Below are 26,689 nucleotides of genomic sequence, written 5' to 3'. Positions count from 1 at the left end.
ACGGGTCCTGCGTGCTGGGCTGCAGAGCTCGTTGAGTGTGAGGTGAGCCAGAGGGGGAGCTCAGCAGAGAAGGACCTGGTTATATCTGTGCTTGGAAAGAGCTCTCTTGAACAATGTGGAGGAAGGGAGGTGGGTGACACTGGAGGAGGCAGGGAGCAGAGAAGAAGGCACTGCAATTTCACAGGTGAGAGGTTCTGAACGCTGAGCTGAGCAGTGGAGCAAAGCTCGGGGCCAAGGGGCAAGCTTTAGAGATTGGGGTGGCGGAGCGTACATGACTGATGGCCCCTGAGATGAGGGGGTGCTGAGAGGAAAGGGAGGTTGAAGTGATGAATAGCTATTTGCTTGAGTCATTCTCTCAGTGAAGAAAAGGCATCAGTATTGGCAGGTGCTGCCATGAAAAGACCCTGGGCAGACCCTGGCCGCTTCTAGCCCAGCACATCTGCATTGCCTGCATGGGAACTTCAGGCCCGTGGCTTTGGCTTCTCTCCCTTCAGGAAGTCAGGCCCAGAGCAGTGTTCTCCAGAATTCTCTGGAGGTGAGAAACAGATCAAGGGGATGGTGCCAGAGAGATAGTGGGGAGCCCAAAGGAGGAGCTGTCACAGCCATGCCACTCCCACATCTAACCACAGATTTTGGTTTCTCGTAGGAGGTGCTCCATTTACTGCGAGGGGCGTCACAGGAAGTCACGCTCCTACTTTGCCGACCCCCTCCAGGTGCACTGCCTGAGATAGACCAGGGATGGCAGGTAAGACGGGGTGGTACCCGCTGGTGCCTTCAAGCACCCCTTTTCTTGTCTGGTGGGTCCTGAGAAACCCCACTTTGTTTTAGGTAGGGTTCAATGCCATTTTCTTCCACTGGGACAGGAAAATAGCTGGCCTCCAAACGTCAGTCTGTGAGAAGTTCATGAGATTCTATCTCTCTCTTCTCCTTGCCCTCCCTACTCTGCCTCTCCAATGTTTGGGTCTTCCTGTAGAGAAGTAACATGTTTAGATCTTTTCTGTGAATCTTCTGGAGCCAGGGCCTCTGGCAGCCCAAGCCTCAGAGAGGGGAAACCAGGATCAAGGGGAATACATACAAAACCAGACTGAGGGAAGGTAAGAATTTCCATTGTGAGGAATGAAATGGAGAACAGGATGTATGTCCACCCTCCTAAAGCATGAATTAGACATGTATGGTCTAGTGCAAAGAAGAGGCATTGAAATCAGGAAAATTCAGAATTTTTGCTTTGATACCTATATTAGGTTCTCCAGAGAAATAGAATCTACAGGGTGTGTATGTGTGTGGGTATATGGGTAGTTGGAGGTGGGGGGCAGTTAGGGCATGGGCTCACGTGGTTGTGGGGGCTGCAGTCTAAACTCTGAAGAATAGGCTGGTAACCTAGGGAGGAGTTGATGTTGCAGTGTGCATCCCAAGGCAAACTGGAGGCAGAATTCCTTCTTTCTTGGAGATGTCAGTTGTTTTTTCCTAAGGCCCTCAACTGATTGAATGAGGCTGACCTACATCATGGAGGGTAATCTGCTTTACTCAAAATCTGCTGATTTAAATGCAAATCTCATCTAAAAAATGCCTTCCCAGGAACATCCAGACTCCTGTTTGACCACGTGCCTTGGTTCTGTGGCCTAGCCAAGTTGACAGATAAAATTGATCGCAATGCCACTTGTGGGGTCCCCGGGACACAGACTCTGCAGCAGAGATTTGAGTGCAGGAGGTTTATGGAGCCAGCTCTTGGGGACACCCCTGTGAGGGTGAGGGAGGCAGGGTTGGACAGTCAGGGAAGTTACTGTGTGCAGCTGCAACGGGGGCCTGTGTTCATGCCACAGGGAGCTTTGGAGCTGGGATGGCCCCTCTGAGCCGTCTTGAATTAGGGCAAGAGAGCCTGTGCCTTTGCATTTTGTATCAACCAGCACTGGAGTGGGGCTGCCCCATAGGGGACCTGACTTTGGCTGAGACAGCTCCCTTGAGTTGAGCATGATTCCTGCGGAAAGGCTAGCTGTGAGCTGTCAGTACCCAGCATTCCCAGCAGCTGGGAGATGAGGGATTTGTCCTGGGGAGGGATCTGTGTGGGTACCCTGCAATCACCTGCACCTGTCCTGCCACTCACTGGCTGCATGGACCTTGGGACAATTGCCTGACTTCTCTAGGTCTCCTGAGTCTTCATTTATAACATGTGGATAAAATCGGCCCCTTATCACTGGGGTGACAGTCACTAGAGATATCACAGGGGATTTTGTGACCCAGTTCCTTTTGATTCTTGGACTCCAAGAGGTCATTTGATATACACGTTGGTGTATAAAATTGCCAGGGAAAGGAAATCAGAAAGCTGCCAGCTTGGAAAAGAAGGTAGGTACAGCAGTTGTGTTGAGCAACTGACCAGGGTGCGAAGGTCAAGCTTCACATGCACAAAGATCAGGCCACAGGGCTTGTGTCTTGTGTTTTTGCTGAGGTATCTGGGAAATGCCAGGAAAAAATGGTCCTTCTGTTCTGGAGAATAGATCCACCTAGGAGGACCCAGAAAAATCCCGTGCGAGGGCTTAGAGTGAGGTATGGTAGGCATGCTTTCTCTCTCCTCAGACTGGAAGGCCAAGTGGAAGAGGAATTTTCATTCATTCATGTGGCTTCAGAGGTCAGATAGAAGACCAATGAAGGGAACATTTAGTTCATAACTAGAATAAAGTAATCATGGAAAGGAGGCAGTCATACAAAATCTAGAGTAAAGTCAATCCAAGCAGAAGTGATAGCAGGTGTGAGGGAATGAACCTGGATGTTTGAGGGACAAAAAGTAACAGGTGTGCCTGGACTTCAGTTAATGGAGAGGAATGTGGAAGGGGAGAAGCTATAGCGGGAGTCAGGGGCCACATCGTGTAGGGACTTATAGGTCTTGACCATGTGCGGATTGCATCTTGGCTGCGATGGGAGGCCACGGGGCTGGAAGTGGTTTGAGGGTGAAGGGCTAGGCAGGAGCATACCCTCGTCTGGTCTATACTTTAGAAAGACCACTGAGCTGGAGATGGACTGGAGCACAGAAGCCCTCAGTCATTCAAGTAAGATACTGCATGCAGCTTGGAATCAGGTTGCAGGCAAATAGTTGATAATAAGTAGTCAGATGTAGGATACATCTGGGGGGGTAGAGCCCAAAGGATTACTTTTGGCTTAGATGTGGTCAGATGGAAAGTGAGCAAAGTTTGCCTTGGACAACTGGTTGAATGACGATACTACTTGCCGAGACGGAATGTATTTACAGAATGCAGCTTAAAGTACGCGGCAGAGAAGTGGTAGTTCTTAGTAGCATCTAGAACTGAAATTCCATAGAACAGTCAGGGGGAGATGTCAATTAGGCATTTGTTTATGGAGACCTGGCATGAGGTCAGGGCTGGAAAAGGTAGATCTGGGAATTGTCTGCAAGTAATGTTATTTGAAGCCATGACGTGGATGAGATCACCTTGGGAAAGAGTGCAGAGAAGTAAGCCATGGGATCTGCCCAAACACTGAAAGGTCCAATTCAAAGAAATGAGACAGCAGGGGTGCCTGGGTGGATCAGTCGGTTAAGCGTCCAACTCTTGGTTTCAGCTCAGGTCATGATGCCACAGTTTGTGAGTTTGAGCCCTGCACTGGGCTCCACGCTGATGATGTGGACACTGCTTGGAATTCTCTGTCTTCTTCTCTCTCTGCCCTTTCCCCACTCGCACTGCCTTTCTCTCAAACTAAATAAACTTAAAAAAAAAAAAAAAGAAATGAGACAGCAGAAGAGTAGGGGCCTGGGAGTGTTGGGAAAACCAGCAAGGGCAGAGTTCAAAGGAAACTCAAGTAGAGTGAGTAAAGGATGCTCTCAAGGACGGAGAAACCAGTTATGTTGCCAGGAGACAGAGTGAGGTGAAGAAAAAGAATTGTCCTTTGGCTTTAGAAGACATAGGTCACTGGAGACCCTGATCAGAGCTCCTTTAGTTGAATGATGTAGGCAGAGGCCTGGGTGGAGTGGGTGCAAGGAGAAGTGGGGAGACACTGACAGAAATAGTGAGTACAGGCACGCATTTGAAGAACAGAGAAATGAATGGCTTGGTGCTTGGAGGAGGTTGGGACAGGGATGCAGGCTGGTCGACTGATTGCTGTGGGGAGGTGAAGGATTCTTATCTGAATGTGCCCATTTTCACTGTCAAGTAAGAGGCAAGGTCAGGGGGATGGTTGAGGAGAGAGATGAGAAATAGAGTAGAGGGAGAGAGAATAGGAGAGAACAGGAAACTGACTTCACAAAGGAAGTGGAGAATGATTATCTAGAAGTCTTGAGTGCCCACTTGACACCTGTGCCCATACGCTTGGCATTAGTCAGTGGCTCAGAAGCAGGCATAAAGCCCACATAGAATGTCACTAGGAATTGGAATTACAATATGGCACCTGCATATAACACTGAATCGAGGCAAAATGGAGGCACATAACACAGAATGGGAACTCGGGGTTTTCTTTATTTTTAAGGGAGTGTTTATGGGATAGAACCATGGAATCTTAGCAGAGGAAGAGGGTGGAGTTAGTAGGGAAGTGGTGGTGGTAACGTACCATGGACTGGAAGCCTTGAAGAGGGTGAAGGATCGCTATAGAGTGAGTACTGGGGATGATGAGTTGGTGGGAGAGGAATGGTTGAAAATGAGATTTTGGAGGTCTCATTACAAGAGAAAATATAAATGCTCTTACTATTTATTTCTTATCTCATCCACTTCAAATTTGAATTTTTGGTATATCCCTTATAATTTACATTGTATATCAGTAGACTTCTAATAAGAATTTGTGGTTTATAATTAAATAAAAGTGTAGCTTTGGAAACATAGCCCCCTCTCGTTTGGAGGAGTGGGCAATCGGCAAGGCGAGGAGATATCCAGTGTCGGGGGCAGAGTAATAGTATCTGTGTTACAGGTGAGGGCAGGGATGGGAGCTCAGCCCTGTCTGGCTCTAAAGTCTGTGTTCTCTGTCACATCAGGGGTGTAGGTCATGGGACGGAAGTGCTAAAAGATAATTTTCAGGAAAAGGTAAAATCATGACTCTCACATAGATGTAGAAATGAATATATGTTAAAGATTTTATCTAACCCATTCAGTGAAGGAACCAGGTAGATGTTAAAACTGGTTCGAAAGAGATTTCAGAGGAAAACAAATTTGTTTATACAGAGTTATGAAATAGCTCAAAGTGGAAAATACAGTACAGATAACCCAGAAAGTTGTGCTGTAAACAATGCATAGTTTCCATCGACGTCTAGACTTTTTTCTCCAATAGAAAGTTGAACGGTGTTAATGTACACAGTGTGTCATCAAAATCAGAACCTAAAAGGCCCAACAGGGATGTAAACAGTTGAGAGCAATCAAGTAATGTTTGGAGAAGTGAGGGGGACACCTAGGGAAGGGAATCAGGATGGGAAGGGAGATGAGGCTGTGAAAAGGAGCCATCATGGATGAGGACAGATAAAGACAAGAGTTTACAAAACTCATTTCTTATTGGAAAGTGAGAGAAAGAGTCAGTGTTACTTCTGCTTCCATGTTTTTTTGAAGTTTTTAAATTATTAAAAATAATGTTTACATTTATCAAGAGCTTCCAATGCCTGAAGCTAAGGGGTTTAGAGATAGTTACTTGGGTCATCTCGGGCCCAGTGGGAGCTGGGGTCCTGACAGCGGGAGACTGACCCCAGAGTCCATCTTTTAACTGCTTTGCCCTACAATCACACACAAAAAAATGGTTATTTTTAAAAGAAGCACTTTTTAGACTTTGCTTAGTGTGCACCATTGATCCAATAACCCTTAGCATTTCTTTTAATAGACACCCGTGCTTTCAGCAGACAAAGAATTCACCAGGGCAACTTGCACTGACTCTGAGCAGAGCCCGAGTCTGGATCAAGAGGACAGCCGGAGGGACAGTGCCTCCCCAGACACAGGGGAAAGCTTGGGTCCCGGGCCCGAGTCTTTCCAAAAGGCCACTGGCAAGGCACAATGGGACCAGGACATAGAGAGACCCTGGGCCACTTCCTCGATGCGTCCTCAGGATTCCCCCCCTCATTTATGCAGACTTCAGCAAGAAATGGATGCATCCACATTGGCCACCTCTTTGGAAAGGGATATGAGGCAAAACTGCTATTCGGTTTGCGATATCAGGGGACTTGAAAGGTAAGAATCACTACGTTCGCAGACACTTTGTAAATGGTATGCATTTCATTGCTAGAAATTGCAATCAGTTAATAACTGTGTTCAGATGCTTACTGGGCCCAGGACTCTGCTAGGCCTTTGGAGGGGAGGTGGGGAAAAAAAGAAGCATAAGGTTTGGAGTGGCTGCAACCACAGTTTGCGAGCTTTTGGGAAAGCTACCCTCACCCCATGGTCCCCTAGTACCCTTGGAGCCTGAGGATGGCAGGCCTCTGTTTTTTCCCAGCACACAAACCTTTGTGCTGCATTCTGCATGGCTTTTTAAAGCATTGTGGTAAGAAAGAAGGTCCCTGGTATGCATCACCATTTTTTATTGCTAATGTTACACTTTACAGTCAATACCAGCTTAAAAAAAAATCTATGTCTTCAAACACCAGACTGAAACGTTCATTTTCATAGCCCCTTTTTTTTTTTTTTTTTTTATTAAATTTTTTTTTTTTTCAACGTTTATTTATTTTTGGGACAGAGAGAGACAGAGCATGAACGGGGGAGGGGCAGAGAGAGAGGGAGTCACAGAATCGGAAACAGGCTCCAGGCTCTGAGCCATCAGCCCAGAGCCCGACGCGGGGCTCGAACTCACGGACCGCGAGATCGTGACCTGGCTGAAGTCGGACGCTTAACCGACTGCGCCACCCAGGCGCCCCTTTCATAGCCCCTTTTAAAAAGTTTGTTTATTTACTTTGAGAGGTGGGGGCAGGAGGGGCAGAGAGAGAGGGAGGGAGAGACTCCCAAGTAGGCTCTGCACCTTCAGCGTAGAGCCCGATGAGGGGCTCGAACCCACTAACCGTGAGAGTCAAGAGTCGATGCTTAACCAACTGGGCCACCCAGGTGCCCCATTAATAGCCATTTTAACTCAGGCTTCATTTTGGGCCCATCCCCCACAAGTATTTCCAGTTTTCCATCCTGTTCTGCTGAAAAACATTCTCTTTGATTCAATTTGACGGTATTTATCATGTAGAGTCAAGGTGCAGGGGAACCCGTTAGGAGCAGAGAGAAGGTACAAATACTAAGAAAGGGTGAGATACTACTTCGAGGCACGTGCTAGCTAGATACACAGGCACAAAGCAGGCAAATAATGAGGAACAATGGTTTGTGTTTGACGCTGTATAAACCCACTGCTATGAAATGGCTCTTTTTTGTTGCTCATCCTGGAAGACTAACTAGGGCAGATCTGTAGGGACTGATAGGTGACATGAAGTCTGAGGCAGAAGGTGTAATGAATGCAGTTAGGCAGGGCGAGATCTGTGACTAACAGGTGCCAGGCATGTGTTCCCTAAAAGCATCCAGACACAATTTTTATAAGTATACTGCACCCGCCAAACAAAAACTAGTGTGCCAAGTAGAACAGAGTGGGCAAGCACGATCCACCAGTAGAATTCATTTTCATTGTCTGAAAATGCATAAATACAAGTGTATTTATAGCTTCTTACAATTGCATTCTAGGCAGTAATAGATACACTTGATCACATGATAAAGGAAATAATCTACAGAGGTTTATCCAAGGACAACTATTAGTGTTATCTTATAGGAAATATAGAAGGAACTGTACTTCCTTATAGGCATGAAGCTCCTCTTTTGGATTTTTAAAAGTTTTACTGCCAGAGAGTTCAGGGTGATGGATGGAAATGACGAGCATTGGATTATAAAGTGACTGTGGGTTTAGGTACAATACTGGAGTTTAACTTGCCATGTGCTTGTAATCTGATATAGTTATCAGCTATTAATAATTGGCTTGTTTGTTTTTACTAATTGTTAGTTTGGTCACTGTTTCATTCATGGAGTCACAGAATCTGGGGGTTGTTCGATTAAAAAATGATCTAATCCAACCTCATATCCTGTCGTGAAATGTGTTGTGTAATATCCCCGCAGTAGGGGGCCTGCTTTGCTTGAATACCTCCAGGAATGCAGAACTTGCTACCTCTTTTTTTTTTTTTTAAGGTTTATTCATTTTTTAGGGACAGAGACAGAGCATGAGTGGGGGAGGGGTAGAGAGAGAGGGAGACAAAGAATCCGAAGCAGGCTCCAGGCTCTGAGCTGTCAGCACAGAGCCCGATTCGGGGCTCGAACCCATGACCTAAGCTGGTCAGACACTCAACCACCTGAGCCACCCAGGCACCCCAGAACTTGCTACCTCTTAAAGTGGCCCGTTTTATCACCATGTGGTTGTTGATCAGAAAGTGCTTCCTTGTGTTAAAGTGAAATCTGCCTTTTTCCGTGTTCTACTTATACATAGATGCTTGTGTCCTCCTATCTTTTTTGTCATTATTTTTGCAAGAAATATCACATTATATTATTTTTCTGAATCAAATTAAATTTGACTTAGTGTTCCTACTTGAAAGGGTGTACCCGATGTCCAAAATATTCCATCTTTGGAGGGGGTTTTTCTCTCCTAGAGTTACACAAGAATCCTGAGGGCTTTTCCAGAACATTCTGGGAGCGCTTTTGATATTCAGTTGGTTGTGGTTGCTGCCCCATGCTTGTTGTCCAGGCCGATGTGGTCCAGGGAGCCACAAGTAGTACGGTCTTACTGTTTCTCTGTCCTGGTTCCCTCCATGGTCAACACCTCCCCTTTGCACTTGACCTTTCCTGTGATGGTCCTGGTAATGACGATGCTCTGTCTTCTCACATTTCCTTACTTCACTTTTACCATGTTTTCTTCCCCCTATTCAGGGACCTTTCTCTGTCTCTGAAGGAAGGACTCAAACCACGTTAGCTTCTCCTCTAATGGGACACTAGCTTGCTCTAGATGCATATATAGTGACTGTCTCCTATGGGAAGAAAAGCACGACACATGCCCAGCTGCCTCTGAACACATTCCCCCAGTTCCTGGTGGGGTTGTGGCTCTTCGCAGATGCCTTTTAGAAAGAAGTGTCTGTACCTCAGTTCTGAGGTGGCTGTCCCAGGCAACTGCTCTTTCTGGAGTTTAGAACAAAAAGAGCATGGACTCCTTGACTGTCTAGCCTTGGCTTCAGCTCTACCACATACTGTGTGTGCCTGGAGTGTTGACTTCTCAGAGCTTGAGGTTTCTCAAATGTAAACAAAGACCACAACAGCCCCACAGGGCACCTCATGGGTCAAAAGAAGTAACACAGGCAGAGTGTTATCACAGCGCCTGGCTCCTGGCTCACAGCGGGAACTTAACACAAGTCAGTTTCTTTCTCTTTCTTGAATTATTTCCAGCTAAAGAACAGGTCCTGTCAACTGAAATTCCCAACAAACTGCCAGAATTTACCGTCTACCAGGTGGCTACTCTTAAAGCCAGGTGGCTGCCGGCACCCCAGCAAGCCCAGAGTAGTCATAGAGAAGATGAGGTTTTACTTTTCCTTCCTTCCTTTCTCTTTTCTTTTACAATTGTATATCTGGAGACTGCCATATCGCAGTAGATCTTTAGAAAGCATGTTAATAAAGCAGTACAGTATATTTCCATGGAGGAAGGTTAGAACTGTGTGCCTGCTGGAGGATGGCTTGGCACTTGGCTAGAGTTGCATCTTATGCAAGGTTTATTTCTAAAGTTAGGGCATAAGGCAAAAATCACATCAAGTCACATCACCCTGGAACATCACTTTGGAAGGCGCAATGTTATTTGCTCCCCTGGTAGGGGGACAGATCACCTTTTCTTTGGTTGAGCCTCAGGTGAAAGGCCTTGCTGTCTGCCAAATGGTTATCTTTAAATGCTGGACTCAGAGGAATGAATGGGGATGGCAGATTCAAGGCTTCCACTTGGCCTAGGGGCTACCACGCCCTCTCCACACACTCTGACCCCCTCACCTCTTGCAAGGAGCTTACTAGAAAGATTGGAGGAAGATAGTGGCGGACGGTAAGGGGTGAACTATCAGGCACTGCAGTGGCCCGTGGGCAGGTGTTGCCACCTGCTTGTCCTCTGCCTGGAGGGAGGAGGGTAGGCAGGTTCCTGCTCGGGACAGGGTGGGGTGCGGTGTGGGCTGACCTCGGCAGCAGGCTGGATTTCCCATTTTCTGATGAAACTTCCACATTGTCCCCTTCCATGTTTATAAGAAAATGCATTTTCTACACAATTTGGTCAAGTGCTTTAAGGTTTTAAACTGATTTTTCCTCAAAGTGCTTAGTGATTTTAAATATTACTTTCTTTTTTTTTTTTTTAATTTTTTTAACGTTTATTTATTTTTGAGATAGAGAGAGACAGAGCATGAACGGGGGAGGGTCAGAGAGAGGGAGACACAGAATCTGAAACAGGCTCCAGGCTCTGAGCTGTCAGCACAGAGCCCGACGCGGGGCTCGAACTCACGGACGGTGAGATCATGACCTGAGCCGAAGTCGGACGCTTAACCGACTGAGCCACCCAGGTGCCCCTAAATATTACTTTCTTAAAGTGAGTGTTCTCCTTTTATTCCTGGTAGCATACAGTCTCCTTTTTGTGCATGTGAATGTGCATATATTTACATGAAACACACATTGACACATACCTGTAGGTCTCCTGAGCAGAAATAATGTCTTTTTGACAGTGAAACTCAGGTTGGGACAGACATGCCACTTCTCCCAGGCAGGAGGACAGGCTCTCTGGGGGTTTGGGGCCCTGTAGCTATTGAGGGGCACCAGAGCTGGGTTTACAAGAAAGAGGCGTTTCGAGAAAGGGAAGGGAGGACAGCGGGCACATAATAAAGCCAACCCATTGCTTTGGGTGTGGTGACAGAGGCTGATAAATGAGGATTTGCGTGTTTGGTGAAAAGCTAAACCTGTGCATTTTTTTTTTAGATTTTCCTACTCACCCTCTCTAACCAGGCTTTCGACAGATATTTTCTGAGCACATTCTCTGCATGTTTGAAGCACTGTACAAAATGCTCTGCCGTCTGTATGGACTGCTTTTTCTAATCAAAAGGCGTGTGTGGTGACCTTTGGGCAGCCCCTGGAAGGCTTATTCTTCATGTTGTGTCTGCGTCTTCACTGCCAGACAATGCGCCCCACTCACCGTTCATCTGCCTCCTGTGTCACACCGGGAGTAAATGTCACTCCAGCTGGCTGCCTTTCCAAATAGGCACTTTCTCAGCGCTCAGAAAAGGACTCGATATTTGCACAGGGTGCTTTGAAGGTCACCTGCTTGAGTTGTTCCCAGCCTCCCGCTTTGGCCCTTTCCCTCTAACCCCTCTGTTGAAACGGCATTCATAGTCATAGCGATAACAGCCCCTCCTATTTACTGAGGACTTACCCTGCACCAGGAGCCATGGACGGATGTACCAGAATTATGTATTCTAAGCATCCCAGAAATCCTATAAATTTCTCGGCCTTCTCACTTTTCAGATGGGAAAACTGAGGTCCCAGAGAAGTTAATAAGCTTTCCCGAGAACCGAAGTCATGGCCCAGAACGGAGGCATAGCTCTGCTTTTGATGCCATGTCCTCTGGCAAGTCCCCCATGGTCTCCTGGGCTCCGTAAGGAGCTCCCCTTGCTCCCATAATGCTCTGTGCTGCCGCTCCTATAGCACTTTCTCCCTGGATTGTAACATTTGTTCACCACTCACTCTTCCCATTAAATCAGGGGATCCTCAGGCACAGGGGCCATCCATATCTTATCCAATGTTCAGAACAGTCTCTGGCAGGAGCTGTTTGGACCCTGGCTGGCTCTCCTACGATGTGCTGTGATGATCATCCTGAAAGCAAGGCAAGATGGGGAGAGGAGTTTCTTATCAATGCTGGAAGACACATGGGTTTCTGTTTTCTAGTCCTGAATTGGACAGGGATGATGAGGAAGGGGACATGTGCCATCTACCTGAAGCCACTTCTCCCACTGTGGAAAATGAAGCCTATCTTACCATCAACTCTGCATGGGAAGGCCAGCTACTCTGTGAAGAATGTTTGGAGGAAGATTCAGGGACCATTCCCTTGCCACAGTTCTGTTCTTGGAGTGCCCTCTCGGAGTCTTTGCCTGCAGAAGAGGCTTGTGAGAGTGACAGTGAATGGGAAGACCTGGAGGAGGCTGTGGACCCGGAAGATGGCACCCTCAGGTGGGTGTCACTCTGGGTGGACTGAGGCTGGGCTCAGTGTTCAGTCCACTTTGGCTGGGTGATGGTCTGTGGGCATCACCTCGTTCCCCTTGCATCCCCTCGGGGTGGGGGGGGGTCACACCTCGTCATGGCATTCGCCACGGCCCATGTTCCATGACAACACCCTATAAGATAGGGTCACTGTCATTCCCATTTGGGACTTTCCCGAGGTCACACAGTGGGTAAGTGACAGCCATAAATCATCCCAGCTCTCTTATTCCATGGACCACATGTTCGGGGCCTTCCTCTGCTGCCATCTATATGTGGCCCAGTGCCCTGTCTCTTTTGGGAGGGCTGCTTGTGAAGTGCTCATTCCTCTTTTGTGTGCTCTTGCCTACCCTTGGGCTACATAGATTTCAGAGAAGTGTCTCGGTGCCCTGTAGTGCAGTCCTTCTCAACAGCCTCTGTGGCTCACAGTGAGCTCTTTTTTGATCGAGAAAGTCATTCTGTTAACTCAGGATGCCACCAGAAGTTGGGACTGGGTCAGAGAGCTGGAGGCAGATTGTACCGATGAAGACGAGGGAAGAGTAAATGTGACAAAAATCCTCTGACTAGGAGCAGAGCGGGTTAAACTCTTGACAGGTTGGTAAACCCACCCAACGTTCTGTTAAAGTGCCTATAACATATGTTGTTCCAGTATTTTATTATTTATTTATTTACTTACTTACTTATTTAAAAATTTTTTAAATGTTTGTTCATTTTTGAGAAACAGAGAGAGAGGAAGAGAGAGAGATAGTGGGGGGGGGGCAGAGAGAGAGACAGACAGACAGACAGAGAATCAGAAGCAGACTCTGTGCTATCCGCAAAAAGCCTAACGTGGGGCTTGAACTCATGAACCAGGAGATCATGACCTGAGCCAAAGTGGGATGCTCAACTGACTGAGCCACCCAGGTGCCCCTTTTTCTTTAAAAGAATTTTTTTAGGGGTGCCTGGGTGGCTCAGTTGGTTAAGCATCCCACTTCAGCTCAGGTCATGATCTGAAGTGAGTTGTGAGTTCGAGCCCTGCATTGGGCTCTGTGCTGACAGCTCAGAGCCTGGAGCCTGTGTCAGATTCTGTGTCTCCCTCTTTTCTCCTCCCCTGCTCGTGCTCTGTCTCTCTCTGTCTCACAAAAATAAATAAACATTAAAAAATTAAAAAAAATTTTTTTTAAACATTTATTCATTTTTGAGTGTGTGTGTGTGAGAGAGAGAGAAAGAAAGAAAGAGAGGAGGGGCAGAGAGAGGGAGACAGAGAATTGTTCCATTATTTAAAAAATGTAAATACTCAAGAAACTTTCATATAAACACATTTTCAAGGCACCTTGAAACTTACTGAGGCATCAGCTCATGAAGATTTGGGTGTACCTGAGACAGTCTTGTTCACTTTTAGCCCATTGTGTCATAGCTACATTTTCACCACAAATGACTGACCTGGATTTCTTAGAGGACAATGGCAGGCAAGCTAATAAGGTGGGTGGCTATTTGAAATTCAAATATGACAAAAGGACTGGTTCTTATATGAAATAGGAAGCAACAAGTTCATAGAGGAGATCATGTGGGGGCTTTGAAGACCATGCCTGCCATCCGTGGGAAAGTTGGACACTGACAGCTTTGGGGATGATGCAATGATGGATTCATACAAGTGTGGAGCAGGCAGGGTGTGGCTTATATGTGGAGGGAAATATTTCCAGAGTGGGCTCCTCAGGGCTGGGGAGCTAAGAGAAGATGGGGTAAGCAATGCTTTTGGGACCTACAGGGAAACAAGTAAGGACCCCAAGTGTCAGTACTTATGAAATGTCCCAGGAAATCTGCTGTTCCTCTGGAGACTGGAGCAGGTAGCAGAGAAGAGACAATAGGGCTTTTTGGTTGGAGGGGCTCAGGCTCCAAGCCTGCCTCCATCACTTACTAGGGGGGTGACCTGCAGCAAACGACTTTTAAACCGTCTAAGACTCAGCTGACTACCAAATGGAGATAGCAAAAGCCACCTCATTCTGTAAGAGAGGACAATGCGTGTCAAGGGTTTAGCACACTGCCTGGTGAGTAAGGACTCAAGCAGTGTTAGTGCATTTTAGTCATAAATCACAAAGGAGACTATCTCTCCAGTGAGATGGTGCAACCTTAGGAACCCATTCAATACTGGTTGGTTTTTGGTTTTTTTTGTTTTTTTTGTTTTTTTTTTTTCTGTGTAGACAAAGGAACTGGGCAACTTTGTCAGACTTGCCCTCTAACTTGAGGGGCGGGTAGAAGTATTGGTCCATGGCAAGGGTGTCAGGATCTGGGTAGACTGAATAGCCCTCTGCTATGACAGTGGCTTGGGATGTCATTAGGCCTAGGCCTGCCACAGTCACTTATCCCACCCTGCTGATAGAAGGCAGGCCTGCAGGGAAGTGCTTAAGTGAGCTCTCAGCCTGGGCTCCTTGGAGCAGCCCACAGATGAGTTTCAAGGCATCTACAGTTAGAATATTGACTTGCATGCTTCTTTTGGAAAAAGCAGCTCTTTTTTTTTTGAAAAAGCAACTCTTGGGGTGCCTGGGTGGCGCAGTCGGTTAAGCGTCCGACTTCAGCCAGGTCACGATCTCGCGGTCCGTGAGTTCGAGCCCCGCGTCAGGCTCTGGGCTGATGGCTCAGAGCCTGGAGCCTGTTTCCGATTCTGTGTCTCCCTCTCTCTCTGCCCCTCCCCCGTTCATGCTCTGTCTCTCTCTGTCCCAAAAATAAATAAACGTTGAAAAAAAAATTTTAAAAAAGAAAAAGCAACTCTTAACATTCTTTAAATTCTCTAAGTGGTCCACAATCCCCTAAAGATTAAGGATCTCTGTTGTATATATTCTCTCTTTCATCCTGGAAGTGGGGAGGGTATAAAGAGGATTTTCCTTATGGATGGAGTCACGCATTCTTTAAAACCATATAACAGATTATTTTCTTTGGTACTTTTAGACAATGAGATAATAAATAATTTCATTTAGCCCTCATATCAACTTTGAAAGATATTCTTATTCCTCTTTTATAAATGGCACTTAGAAGGTTTATTTAATTTGCCCAAAATCACACAGCCAGAAGGGGCAGATTCACGCTGCATCTGTCTGATTGAACTCTTGGTGCATTTTTACATTTCCTCTAGAATGTGTGTTCCACATGCACTTGTGTAACACACATGTCTTTGCCTCAGATGTCATGAGTCCTACTAGTTCTCTCACAAAGTATTTCTCTCTTAGGAGGCTAAAACAATCCCTGCTGTCTGGTGGGATCGAGAAGGCAATTAAACTGTTCTCTTTGGGAAAGGCTAGGGCCAAATGGTGAGGGCAACCAGTAAAAGCTGCCTATTGTTTTAGGTGAACAGAGAAAGTTGGAAAGTCACCCAAGGCAGAACCCAAGGTTTCTGCATGCACATCCTTTTGACAGTGATCACATGGAAGAGGCCTCAGATGCCCTTGGTCCGGAGAATGTACGCACGAGCTCTACAACCAGGAAAGAAGCCTGTGGGTCCCCGAGAAGGCAACATGGAATGGAGGGTCTGGCCCAGTTGAGAACTAACTTCAAGAAGATCATGCCTGTCAGTTCTGAGACTCATTTTGAATAGTGGTCATGACCTCTCCTCGGTTCTGGGGTTTATGTCCAATAAAGCTTGGTGTGTGTGTGTGCGTGCGTGCACAAGTGCACTCGCAAGGGCTTCCCCTTGTGAAAGGATTTGAGAACCAACCACCTATGTCAAGATAAGCCAGCCCAGGGTGAGGTCTCGCTGCTGCCCTGGTACACACCTTCTGGGACAGATGCAGTGTTCCAGTTTCCACTTTTTAGTTCTCCATTGGTTGAAGGAGTTTCCATGGCCTTCAAAGTGCTGTCAGTTCCCTCAAGGGAATCTGCTGAGAGATGGCTCAAAGGCCATGGGAGTAATGTGTTTTGACATCTTTCTGTGTTCCTCCTGTGCAACTCCATATGGTTGTAGATTCTTTTAAAAGCATTTTCCTTTTGAACTCCACAACCTGATCCTAAAGATTCTATGAAGGAAAAATAAGATGGGAACATGTAATAAAAAAGAAAGAGCAAAGTGGTAGATCCGGCATTATCAGATATTATGCTATATAGCCACGGCCATAATAAGAAGCTAATATTACGTGGGATTAGCTGGGGGACACAGTGTGCGCCAAGGAACACGCTTAGCATGACACAAGAGGGGATACATGGCAGTCAGCATTTCAACATGGGTAAGGAAGACGCCTTCACACACATAACTGGAAAAGAGGATTTGATTCAAATCTCACTTCATCTATTAAAATTACAGACCGTTTGATTAGGAAAAAAAAAAGCAACACAGAGAAAAGCTGGTGAAAACAGATTCTAGTCTCACCAGATCTACACAGGAATAACACACTTCTTCTGGCCTACAGCAATAAAAAAGCATAACAAGGAAGAACTACAGAGTTGACAGTATTGAGAACGTAAAAACTTCTGTGCGGCAACGATGACAAAATTAATGTAGAAATAGGTGCAATGGATGGGGAAGCACTTACATAATTGTGAATAAAGATTAATACCTATAATATTTAGAAATCCCATTATAGTTTATAATAGATTAATGAAGGATTTCAGTAGCTGGTGTACACAATAAAAATGCAAATGGTGGACAAATACATATTCTGTTTAAAAAAGTTTTTTTTTTAACGTTTGTTTATTTTTGAGAGAGAGAGACATAGTGTGAGCAAGGGAGGGGCAGAGAAAGAGGGAGACACAGAATCCGAAGCGGGCTCCAGGCTCTGAGCTGTCAACACAGAGCCCAGATGTGAGGCTTGAACCCTGAACCATGAGATCATGACTTGAGCCGAAGTTGGACACTTAAGCGACTATGCCAGCCAGGCACCCTGACAAATACATAGTCTAATCAAAATAATCTCAATGGATTAGTTTGTGTTCACATTTGCAAAATTAAAAAAAGTACTATCCAATTTTGGCAAAATTTGGGTGAAATTGGTATAATCAGAAATACCAAAAGCCATATAAATGCTTATGCCCAATACCTCACAGTGCCAGTCTTCAGAATTTATCCCAAAGGAATAATTCAGAATAAGAAAAAAAATACCCACATATTTCAAGATGTTCATTGGAGTGCTCTCTCTGAAAACAACTTGAAAATGGTGAAAATCCCTTAGAATATAGCAATGTTAAAGACAGTTATGTCAGCATGGTGAAAAAATTGAATAGAATAAAAATGGCAGAGAATAAAATATGGTGATATTAAAGACAGTATGGTAAAAAAAAAAAGAGAGACAATTATGGGATGGTAGCATAATGGGATATTATGTAGTGAAGAGGACAATAAACCAAATACGGAAAGTCACGACTTAGAGCAGTGTTTGGTATAATAACATCAAGTTGCATGTTGAAATGGCGTACTAATGACATCCACAGAAAGGCATATGCACATACACACAGACTAGTATAGTGAGGGAGTAGAAATCACCCAGGGGTCGGATGATAGATTAAGAGAATACATTTTCTTAAAAAATACCTTTACTTTTCTATATTACTTGTATAACGAATTGTAAGTTGAAAATAAAAAGACTGGACCAGAAAAAAAAAAAAAGAGAGACAACAGACAAACACAAAGGTTTAGAAAAGCCTATGCTCTAAAATTTAATTTACGAACTCTTCTCCATGTGCTTTGATTCCTAATTTCTTGTTTTCTTTATGAGAGAAGTCTGATAGATCCATTGCCTTGTTTTGTTATTAATTAAAGAGAAATTTCCGGGCATCTGAACAGTCTTGTTTCAAATGCACTCAGGGCTGGAGCCAGCTTCCTCGGTGCACTATTACACGGTTTCACAGACCTCAAGTTTAGGGAATTAATCAAGCATGCAATGAAGTGAATAAATAACAGTATTTACAATTTTGGAACTGCTTGTGCTTTGCTGAACCCTGGTTGCTTATTTCCTTTTTGGAAAAGAAATGGATGCCTACAGGTTCAAAATGAATCTAGTCCTCCTCCTTAGGGGAAAGGACCCCCCTTCCCCCCAGGGCTGTTAACCCATTTGAGCCATATCTCATGAAGAACATGTTAATTTGCCTTGGGTGGACTTGACTGCAGCTGCTACTTGCTTTGTTTCAGGGCAAATGTTGGAAAGGACAGTACAGTCCTAAGGGACTCAGACCACTGAGCACAAACTGCTTCCCTGTCTGGCTTCTGCATTGCACATCCTCAAATCTGGCTGTACCTAAGTCAAGTCAACTACAGAGGGTGTTAAAAATACAGCTTCACTGGCCTCACCCCTGGAGATTCTAAACCAGCAGGGTTGGGGTAAAAACCAGAGAACTGTCCTTTTATCAAGCTCAGCAGAGGATCGTATATATGGCCAGATTTGGAAAGCATGGATGCACACTCTTCAAGACTTTGCTTGGCTCTCCCATCCTTCCTCTCTGCCATAAATATTTATTAAGCTTCTGTTATGTGCCAGTACGCCATGTGTATGAGGTTGCCCAAACATACACACGGTCACCACTAAATTGTAGAGCTAAGGTGGGCTTCCCAACTCCACTTAGCAAAGATGTGAATTCTCCCTGAAAAGTTTAATTTAGAGGTGTAATGGGATTCCTGTCAAGTTCCCTTCAAGGTATTTCGCAGATATAGACAAGTGTCTTCTAAACTTTATTTTATACATTTTGTATTTTAAATATAATTTATATAAATAAAAAATACGTTCTGAAAAGTCACAGGCCCTAGAATAACTAAAATAATTTTGAACATGTCGAATGAAATGGGAGGAATAGCTGTGTCCAACATCAAGGCTTACTAGATAGCTACCTTCATTAAGTGTGGTATGGCAGAGGGATAGACATACAGATCCATAGAATAGAATAAAGAACCCAGAAATAAACCCATACATATATTTCCAACTGATTTTTGACAAAGGTGCAGAAGAAATTTAATGGAGAGAAAGTAGCCTTTCAATAAATATTGCTGAAACATTTGGACATCCACAGACCAAAAAAAAAAAAAAAAAGGACTGACCTAAACATCACAACTTGTACAAAAATGAACCCAAAGTGGATCACAGACTTAAATGTAAATGTAAAACTATGGGACTTTCAGAAAACAAACAAACAAAACCAAACAAGAAAGCCTTGGGATTGAGGGCTACGCAAGGAGTTCTTAGACTTGACATCAAAAGCATGACACATAAAATGAAAATGGTAAATTTGTATTTTGCTCTGTGAAAGATTCTACTAAAAGGGTGAAAAAACAGGAGTGTCTGGGTGGCTCAGTTGGTTGAGCATTTGACTCTTGATTTTGGCTTAGGTTATGATCCCAGGTTTGTGGGACAGAGCCCTGTGTTGGGCTCCATGCTGAGCATGGAATCTGCTTAAGATTCTCTCTCTCTCTCTCTCTCTCTCTCCCTCTGATCCTCTTTCTTGTTCATGTGTGCATTCTCTTTTGCACTCTCTCTGTCTCTCTAAAAAAAAAAAAAGAAAGGTGGGGGAAAGTATTTGCAAACCACATATCCAACAAAGACTAGTATGTAGAATATACAGAGAACTCTCAAAACTCAACAGTAAAAAGCCAAAATCCAATTAGAAAATAGGCAAAGGTATGAACAGGTATTTTCCTGAGGATTATATACAGGTGACAAGCAAGCACAGGAAAAGATGTTCAACCTTATTAGCTATTAGGGAAATGCAAAAATCAAACCACAATAAGGTATCTCTATATACATATCAGAATGGTAAATAAATAGTGACACCACCAAATGCTGGTGAAGATGTGGACAACCTGGGCCACTCATGCATTTCCAGTGGGACTGTAAAATGGTGTAGTCACTCTGGAAAATAGTTTGGCAGTTTCTTATAAAAAAGTAAGTATGCAGTTACCATGAGACTCAGAACTTGAGACTAGGCATTTATCTCAGAGAAGTGGAAACATTTTCGTACAAAGATCTGTATATTAATGTTCAGAGAAGCTTTATTTATAATAGCCCCAAACTGGAAATAATCCAGATGCTTTTCAACCAGGCGAATCGTTAAACAAACCATGGTATATCCATACCCCAAAGGGTGAATTATGCATGTTTGGATGGTTCTCTGGAGAATTCCGCCAAGAAGCCAGTCACAAAAGTGTGTGCAGTATGATTCCATTTGTATGACACTCTTGAAGTGATGAAGTTCTAGAAATGGAGAACCTACCCATATGATAAAATTGGATAGAACAGAACACACACACACACACACACACACACACACACACACTCAATCTATCTGATTGAGAGATAGATCAATGTCAGTATCCTGGTTGTGATACTATACTAGTTGTATAATAATAAAGTTGTTATCCTTAGAGCAAACTGGTAAAGGTCCAGGGGATCATCTGTATTGTTTCTTATAACTGCATGTGAATCTATAATTACCTTAAAATAAAAAAGTTTAATTAAAAACAATGGTTTTCTCAACTCTGCTTTAACCATATTGCGGCTGCTCCACGTACTGGCAGGGCGGGTTCTGCATTAAGTCATAGATCCATTGACCAAGAGTGAGAGCTCTCAGCTTCTGCGGCCAGTCAGACACAGACTCTCCCACAGTACATCTACATCATGCTATTGCTGCGACACTTCAAGTATATATATATTTTTCATAAATTGCAATTTCATCCTTCAGCTACACAAATCTCGGCTGCCGAATAAGTGACTCAGCTTCAGAGTCAAGCAATCCTAGAGAGAAATCATCAGGAAGAATATCGGAACAGCTCTACACGTTTCTGCCCCATTTTCCATTTGACACACATTCACCGAGTACCTACCATATAGCAGGCTCTGGGCAGGGCGCAGGGGGTAGAGATGACCATGGATGGCAGTTACTCGCTGGGGGCTTGTGTCTTGTGAAGGAGATAAAACACAGACACATTACTATCAATGGGAATAGTGCTAGAATGATGGTATAGAAAAAAGTAATGTAGAGAGAAAAGGGATTTTTTTTTCCCCAGAAGGAAATATTAATGCAACCTGAGGGGAGGGTCTGCAATGGGGTAGCAAGATGTTCCTCTAAGAGGAGAGGCATAAGCCTTGAAGAGCATGGGAATGATTCAGCATAAAGACAGAGTAAGCAGGGGGCTGAGAGGCAGGAGAGGAGCCGAGGACGGGGTGTGGACAGATTATGAACTAAGCTTGGCTTTTCAGCAGTGTTTGTTATAATAAGAACTCTCATCAGAAAGATTAGTCTGGTTTGTGGGGTGGAGGAAGGATTGGTATAGGGAGAGACAAAAAGTAATCAGATCGCTTTGGAGACCACTGCTGATTACAGAGCAGAAAGAATGGTGGGCCCATCAACTAGGATGGGGATGATCAAGGAATATCATATTTGGTGATCAGTTTGGTTTTATACATTCTGAATTTGAGATGTCTCTGGATCTGAGGTACCCCAGAAGGATGTTTTCATTAAGATGGGATCATCATGAATTCCATTGCAAAGGGCGCCATCACCGAGGGCTCAAGGTAATGCCATGGTGTGGTTTTATCTACGAGAGTTTCTGTAGAACAGACCCTAAGGCTAACAGTGCTATGAGGTGCTAACATATAAAGGGAGCAGCAGCAGAGGGACAGCCCCATGCAGCGGTCTCCCTTCTTCATTCGGTGAACTACTCCAGTCACCTCCCCTGGCAAGCCAGCAGCACTGGTGATCACCCACCCATAGCTTATAAGGGTTTAGAGGGTAAGGAGGCCAGTAATGGACAATTCCCCTGAAAACAGGTGTTGGAATGCTATGGTATTTTCCCTTCCATACCTGTGAGGGAGGGTGGCGCTTTTCCCTGTATGAGAGAACTTTAAGAGAATAATTTATAAGGCTTGATGTGTGTCTCCTGAAGTTGGAGGTGGTGGTGGTGGGGGACACATGGGAGTGTAGCTGCATCCCAACAGACTTGAAGGCAAGTGTGGGTAATGGTCCAGTGAGGCCAAAGAAATGACCCAGACACAGATGTCAAGACATCGGTTTACTCCTGCAACTTACATACAAGGAGTCCGTAAGTGGCTGACTGGACAAAGCAACCATTGCTGGGATCTACATGCAGCAAGCTTTTATAATGTAGCAACTAGCCTAGCAACTATCTGTAGCCTCTCCTTCCTACATGGCCAGCATTCCAAGGAGATGAAGGCCTGCTGTCTGGACATTCTTCATTACAAGGGAGACGCTCCGGGTTGATTACCCCCAGAGCCCCTGACCTTGAATGCTGAACAACATGTTCTTCTGCATATTCTTCTTGATGGGAATATACAAGGAGGATGGGATCTCTGCATTCTGAAGATAGCGATGAACATGGACACTCACAGTGTGCTCGCACAAGCTAGCTATCTAGCACGTACCGGACAAAAGTCTTCGTGTCTAATCCATGCCTGAGCCGTGTAAAGGTGAGAGGTGATGGTAGAAAAAATAAGCCTGGTGGGGGAGCAAAGAGAAAAAGGACTGCCCAGGAATAAATTGTCATACCCCTGGTAGGGTAAGGACGTGGAAGCTTTTCTTATAGTCAAGTGGCCCTACAGGTGGGGCACAGCCTACAGCTCTTGTAAAATAAGTAGGCATGACCCAACCAGAGAGAGAGAGAGAGAGAGAGAGAGAGAGAGAGAGAGAAGTGTCAGAGCCTCCGCTCACACAGAGGGTGTGTCAGTGAGAATCCTAAAAAGCCCCCTTCTGTGGCTGATACATTATGCAAAGGTGGCCTTTTCTCCCTTTGACAAGCCCCTCATCGGGGGACAAAAACCAAGTTGGCATTTTGGCCCCCACTTACTCATTTGTCTGGCACCTGTACTCATAGCACAGAGTACATAAACTCATTGGTACTCTGGAGTGGGGGAGCAGAGGGAGGGCATTGTAAATAGCTGTCCAGAGACAACATCACCCAGGCAATGGAGTTGCGCCTGGAGACACCTTGCAGGGGAGTTGTTGGGGAAACCACAAGATTCTCTCCCAGCACAAACAGCTGACTCAAAATACCTGCAGAGCCCAGAGGGCCCAGGGCTGCGTTCCAGCTGCAGAGATATCAGGCACTGGGTCTACAAAGTAGGATGTGGGTGTGAAGCTGAGTGAGGAGGAGAAACTGATATGTCCATTTCCCATACCCGTTTCCAACCCAAAGCAGTCCCAGCCTCAAGGGCAGAGAGCTTAACAGATCAGAAGACAGAGGGAATCTTACACTGAAATGGGACTGTTCTGGGTGCTCATAGTTATGGGCCTCCCCAAGATTTGATATACAAGGGCCCAGGAAAAAAATGCATCTGGATATCGAACTTGAATGGCACTGGAAGGAAACAAAGACGTTGTCTTCCGTGTGCCCCCTATTCTGTCTAGCTAATAAGATGCAACCAGCTGATGACATCTGTATTCTTGCTGTAGAGCCCAGGGCTTGGCACAGACCAAGCGGTAATACATGAGGGTTGAAAGGCATCCATCCAGCTCCCCTGTTAGAATCTGTCAGTGTTAGCAGTTCACTTTCTGCCACATCATGATTTTACTGTTAATAAGTAGAGCTGGAAGCGGAAGGCGGGGCATTTATGTACAAGAGTTGGTGACAGGCGAGCCTGCCAACTTAGCGACTCTCCTTGTCAAAGCCTCCGGATTCCTTCCCTCTCCGTGTGGTGTGTGCCTGCGGAACGATGGGCTGGTTGACACTCTGCAAACAGATGAGCAGCAGCTAATGGTCAATCAATTAATATTTATTGGGCATCTACCATGTGCCAGGCTCAGGGACGGGGCAGCGGGGAATTCACAACGAGGTAAGTGTGTGTCCTTCTGCCCCTTAAATAAAACAGTTTTCGGCTCCCACTGGGCTTTTTATTGGCGTTGCACTTTCCACAATTTATTTTTATAGAGCCTTTTATGTGAAGTGTCTCAAAGCTAAGCAGAGAGAAGGAAACACACAGAAAGGCCCCATGGCTTCTTCCAAGCTCACGATCCCCATCCACTCACACTTGGTGGCGCTGGGTGTGAAGAACATCATCTAAAAATAAATCAGGCTGCCAAGCAGAGGCCTGGGCCGTGACGGATCCGATGGAAGGGTAGTGTTGCTGAAAAGATTCTTTTCTTTCCTGCCAGTGTTTCTTATTCTTAGTTATGTGCTCTTCCCTGGGTTAAATCAAGTTTAGAAAACTCTGGACTTGAGCGTGGACCTTGCGGACTGTGAAAACATGCCTTTGGGTTCTGAGGTCCTGGGTGCACACTGCTTACTGGAGTCTGGAAGCCCCTCGTGGGTCCTCTCTGATTGTGTCTGGAGACCCATGGCTTGGGATGAGGGGCCATTTTGTCAGTAAATTCTTGTACTTGAAAGAAGCAGAAGGGCCCCACCTCAGCAGAGAACAGGTCTTTGGCTGGCCTTCAGGTGCATCCAAGAGGGAGCCTGGATGTCCAGACCAGGGGTGGGGGTGCAGACTGTGAGATGACACAATCAGCATTACCTCTTGGTGCTGGTCACTGCTATTCCCCCATCTGAGCTTTCCCAGGGATCTGTAGTGAGCCCCAGGCAAAGCAGGACAGGAGGAGGTGGTGTCTGGGGGGGGGGAGTGGGGGGAGCAGAGAGGGGATAACCAAGAGACTCCATAGCTAGCCTGGAAAGGGAACCTGGATGGATGGACTACGAGAGGCAGAACTGGGCTGGAGGACCACATTGGGACCAGGCCTGCAGTAAGCACCAAGGGTTGTGTGGTGAAGAGTCCTGTAAGGTTGAGTTCTGGAGCCCAAAAGAAAGGGAATATTAGCAACCTAGTCTCCTAGACCTGCTTTTGGAATGACCGCGACATCAATATGCCTGGTCTAATTTGTGGAGGGTATCCAGCCTTACCCACAACAGGACAGAGACCATGGCTACAGCGGGTCCTTTGCTTAGAGAGAAACAGACAATGAGAGATAGAAACAGCACAGAAACTCTGGAAGATCCACAGCCCTAGAAAACTCTGTGAATCCATCCTTCTGGGAAAGGGAAACAGGATTTAGTACCAGACACAGTGCTTGATGCTTCTGTACTTTGTCTCATTAAGCACTTACAACCCTATGGACTCTTTTTTTTTTTAAGTTTATTTATTTTGAGAGAGATAGCATGAGCGGGGGAGGGCTAGAAAGAGAGGGAGAGAGAGAATCCCAAGGAGGCTCTGTGCGGGGACTCAATCTCATGAACCATGAGATCATGACCTGAGCTGAAATCAAGAGTGTGCTTAACCGACTGAGCCATCCAGGTGCCCCTGGACTTTTTTTTTTTTTTTTAAAGAAACTGAGGCAGAAATTAGGAAGTAACTTGCTCCAGGTCACCAGCTATTCAGTAGCAGAGCAGGGATTGAAATCTAGGCCTGCAAGACTCTTTGCACTAATGGTGACTGGTTAGACACAAGAGTTTGAAAAGGCCTCCAAAGCATGGCAGAAAGTTTGGTAACATACTACATCGTTCTTTCAATTTTCCACAGAAGCAACCAAGAAAAGCCTTCTGGGTTGGTGGCCTCTGAGATTATTGTGTGGTTTAGCAGAAGGTTGGTGGATAGAGACCTCAGGATCCACTTTGACCAAGTGTTCATTTAGTCTCCATTCGGGGATTTCCTGACGCTGTGGGTGGGAATTCTTTCTTCTGTGTGTCCCTAAGATAGCCTTCTATGTAGGGACATATAACAGTATACATAACATTTCAATTCATTCATGCTGTTCATGTTTGTGAAATGGTGACCACGGCAGAGTTCTGATATTAGAGACTATGAAAAACAAAAGATACATCAGACAAGGGGGTCCGTCTTTAAGAGGAATCTTACCCTGGCACTGGTACGGCTTGCCTGGAGGGTGCCTTGGCTGCTAAGGGAAAACCAGGACTCTGATGGAGAGACGGCAGCTAGCTATTGTCAGTGACTCCTAGAGCAGGAAGCTGACCCCTCCATGCCTGGACAGAGGGTGGCCGTTTTTGCTGAGTCCGCCTTCAGCTTAAGGATATGGCTGTCTTCTTTGGACCAACACTGACAACCGTGGTCTGAGCCAGGCAGGTCTTGTCATGACTTCAAGGGAAATGGATCTGCTAGAATGGCTCGAGTCAGGACCAAATGGAGAGAGATGTACTCACCAAGATAAAAAGATTCCAGCTTCGTGGATTGAGGCAATGTTTACATCCTGAATTGCCCCTGCACCGACGATCCGAACAGAAACTCTCAACCGACCTGTAGCCAACTGACCTCGCACTCCGGCACGGGTTAGTGACTTCTGCAGTAGTCTATCCTGTCCAACGTTCTTAAATACTCTGTCTGTCCTGCTCTGACACTGCAAATCCACTCCTACTCTGGCCGCTCTGCGACTCAGTAGAGGGGGACAGTCAGAGGTACGTATGAACCAAGAGGCCATCCCCAGGGAACAAAGTCAGTGGTTCAAGATGTGGGCATGGCTCAGAGAGTTGCTGGCGTCAGGGCTTAGTTTAGGAAAGGGGTATGTACAGCGGGGTGGTGGACCAGCGACCCGCAGGGAGGCGTCAGCTGGGTCCGCAGGGAGCGCTGTATGGCCTTGAAAGGCCAGCAGGGGAGGTACTGAAG

At 45.6% G+C, this 26,689-nt stretch overlaps 1 protein-coding gene and 1 long non-coding RNA gene across 2 annotated transcripts in view; one reads left to right on the top strand and one right to left on the bottom strand.

The window, feature by feature from the left end:
• The window catches only part of FRMPD2 (FERM and PDZ domain containing 2), an 18,462-nt gene extending 7,506 nt beyond the window's left edge, over nucleotides 1-10,956 (top strand). The window contains exons 4-6 of the mRNA XM_047826444.1: nucleotides 647-745; nucleotides 5,797-6,140; nucleotides 10,908-10,956. Coding sequence (XP_047682400.1) covers nucleotides 647-745; nucleotides 5,797-6,140; nucleotides 10,908-10,956 — 492 coding nt within the window. The remainder of the gene's footprint in view (nucleotides 1-646; nucleotides 746-5,796; nucleotides 6,141-10,907) is intronic.
• Nucleotides 10,679-26,689, bottom strand: LOC125148397 (uncharacterized). Its single transcript, XR_007145528.1, has 4 exons — nucleotides 26,230-26,689; nucleotides 20,950-21,024; nucleotides 15,926-16,165; nucleotides 10,679-11,798 (listed from the first exon to the last, which is right to left on the bottom strand). It is a non-coding gene; the product is annotated as an uncharacterized LOC125148397 (long non-coding RNA).

The sequence above is a fragment of the Prionailurus viverrinus genome, chromosome D2 (assembly GCF_022837055.1).
Source record: "Prionailurus viverrinus isolate Anna chromosome D2, UM_Priviv_1.0, whole genome shotgun sequence".
NCBI classification, from domain to species: Eukaryota; Metazoa; Chordata; class Mammalia; order Carnivora; family Felidae; genus Prionailurus; species Prionailurus viverrinus.
The sequence above is the reverse complement of the archived record's forward strand: the minus strand, read 5'-3'. Positions and strand labels throughout refer to the sequence as shown.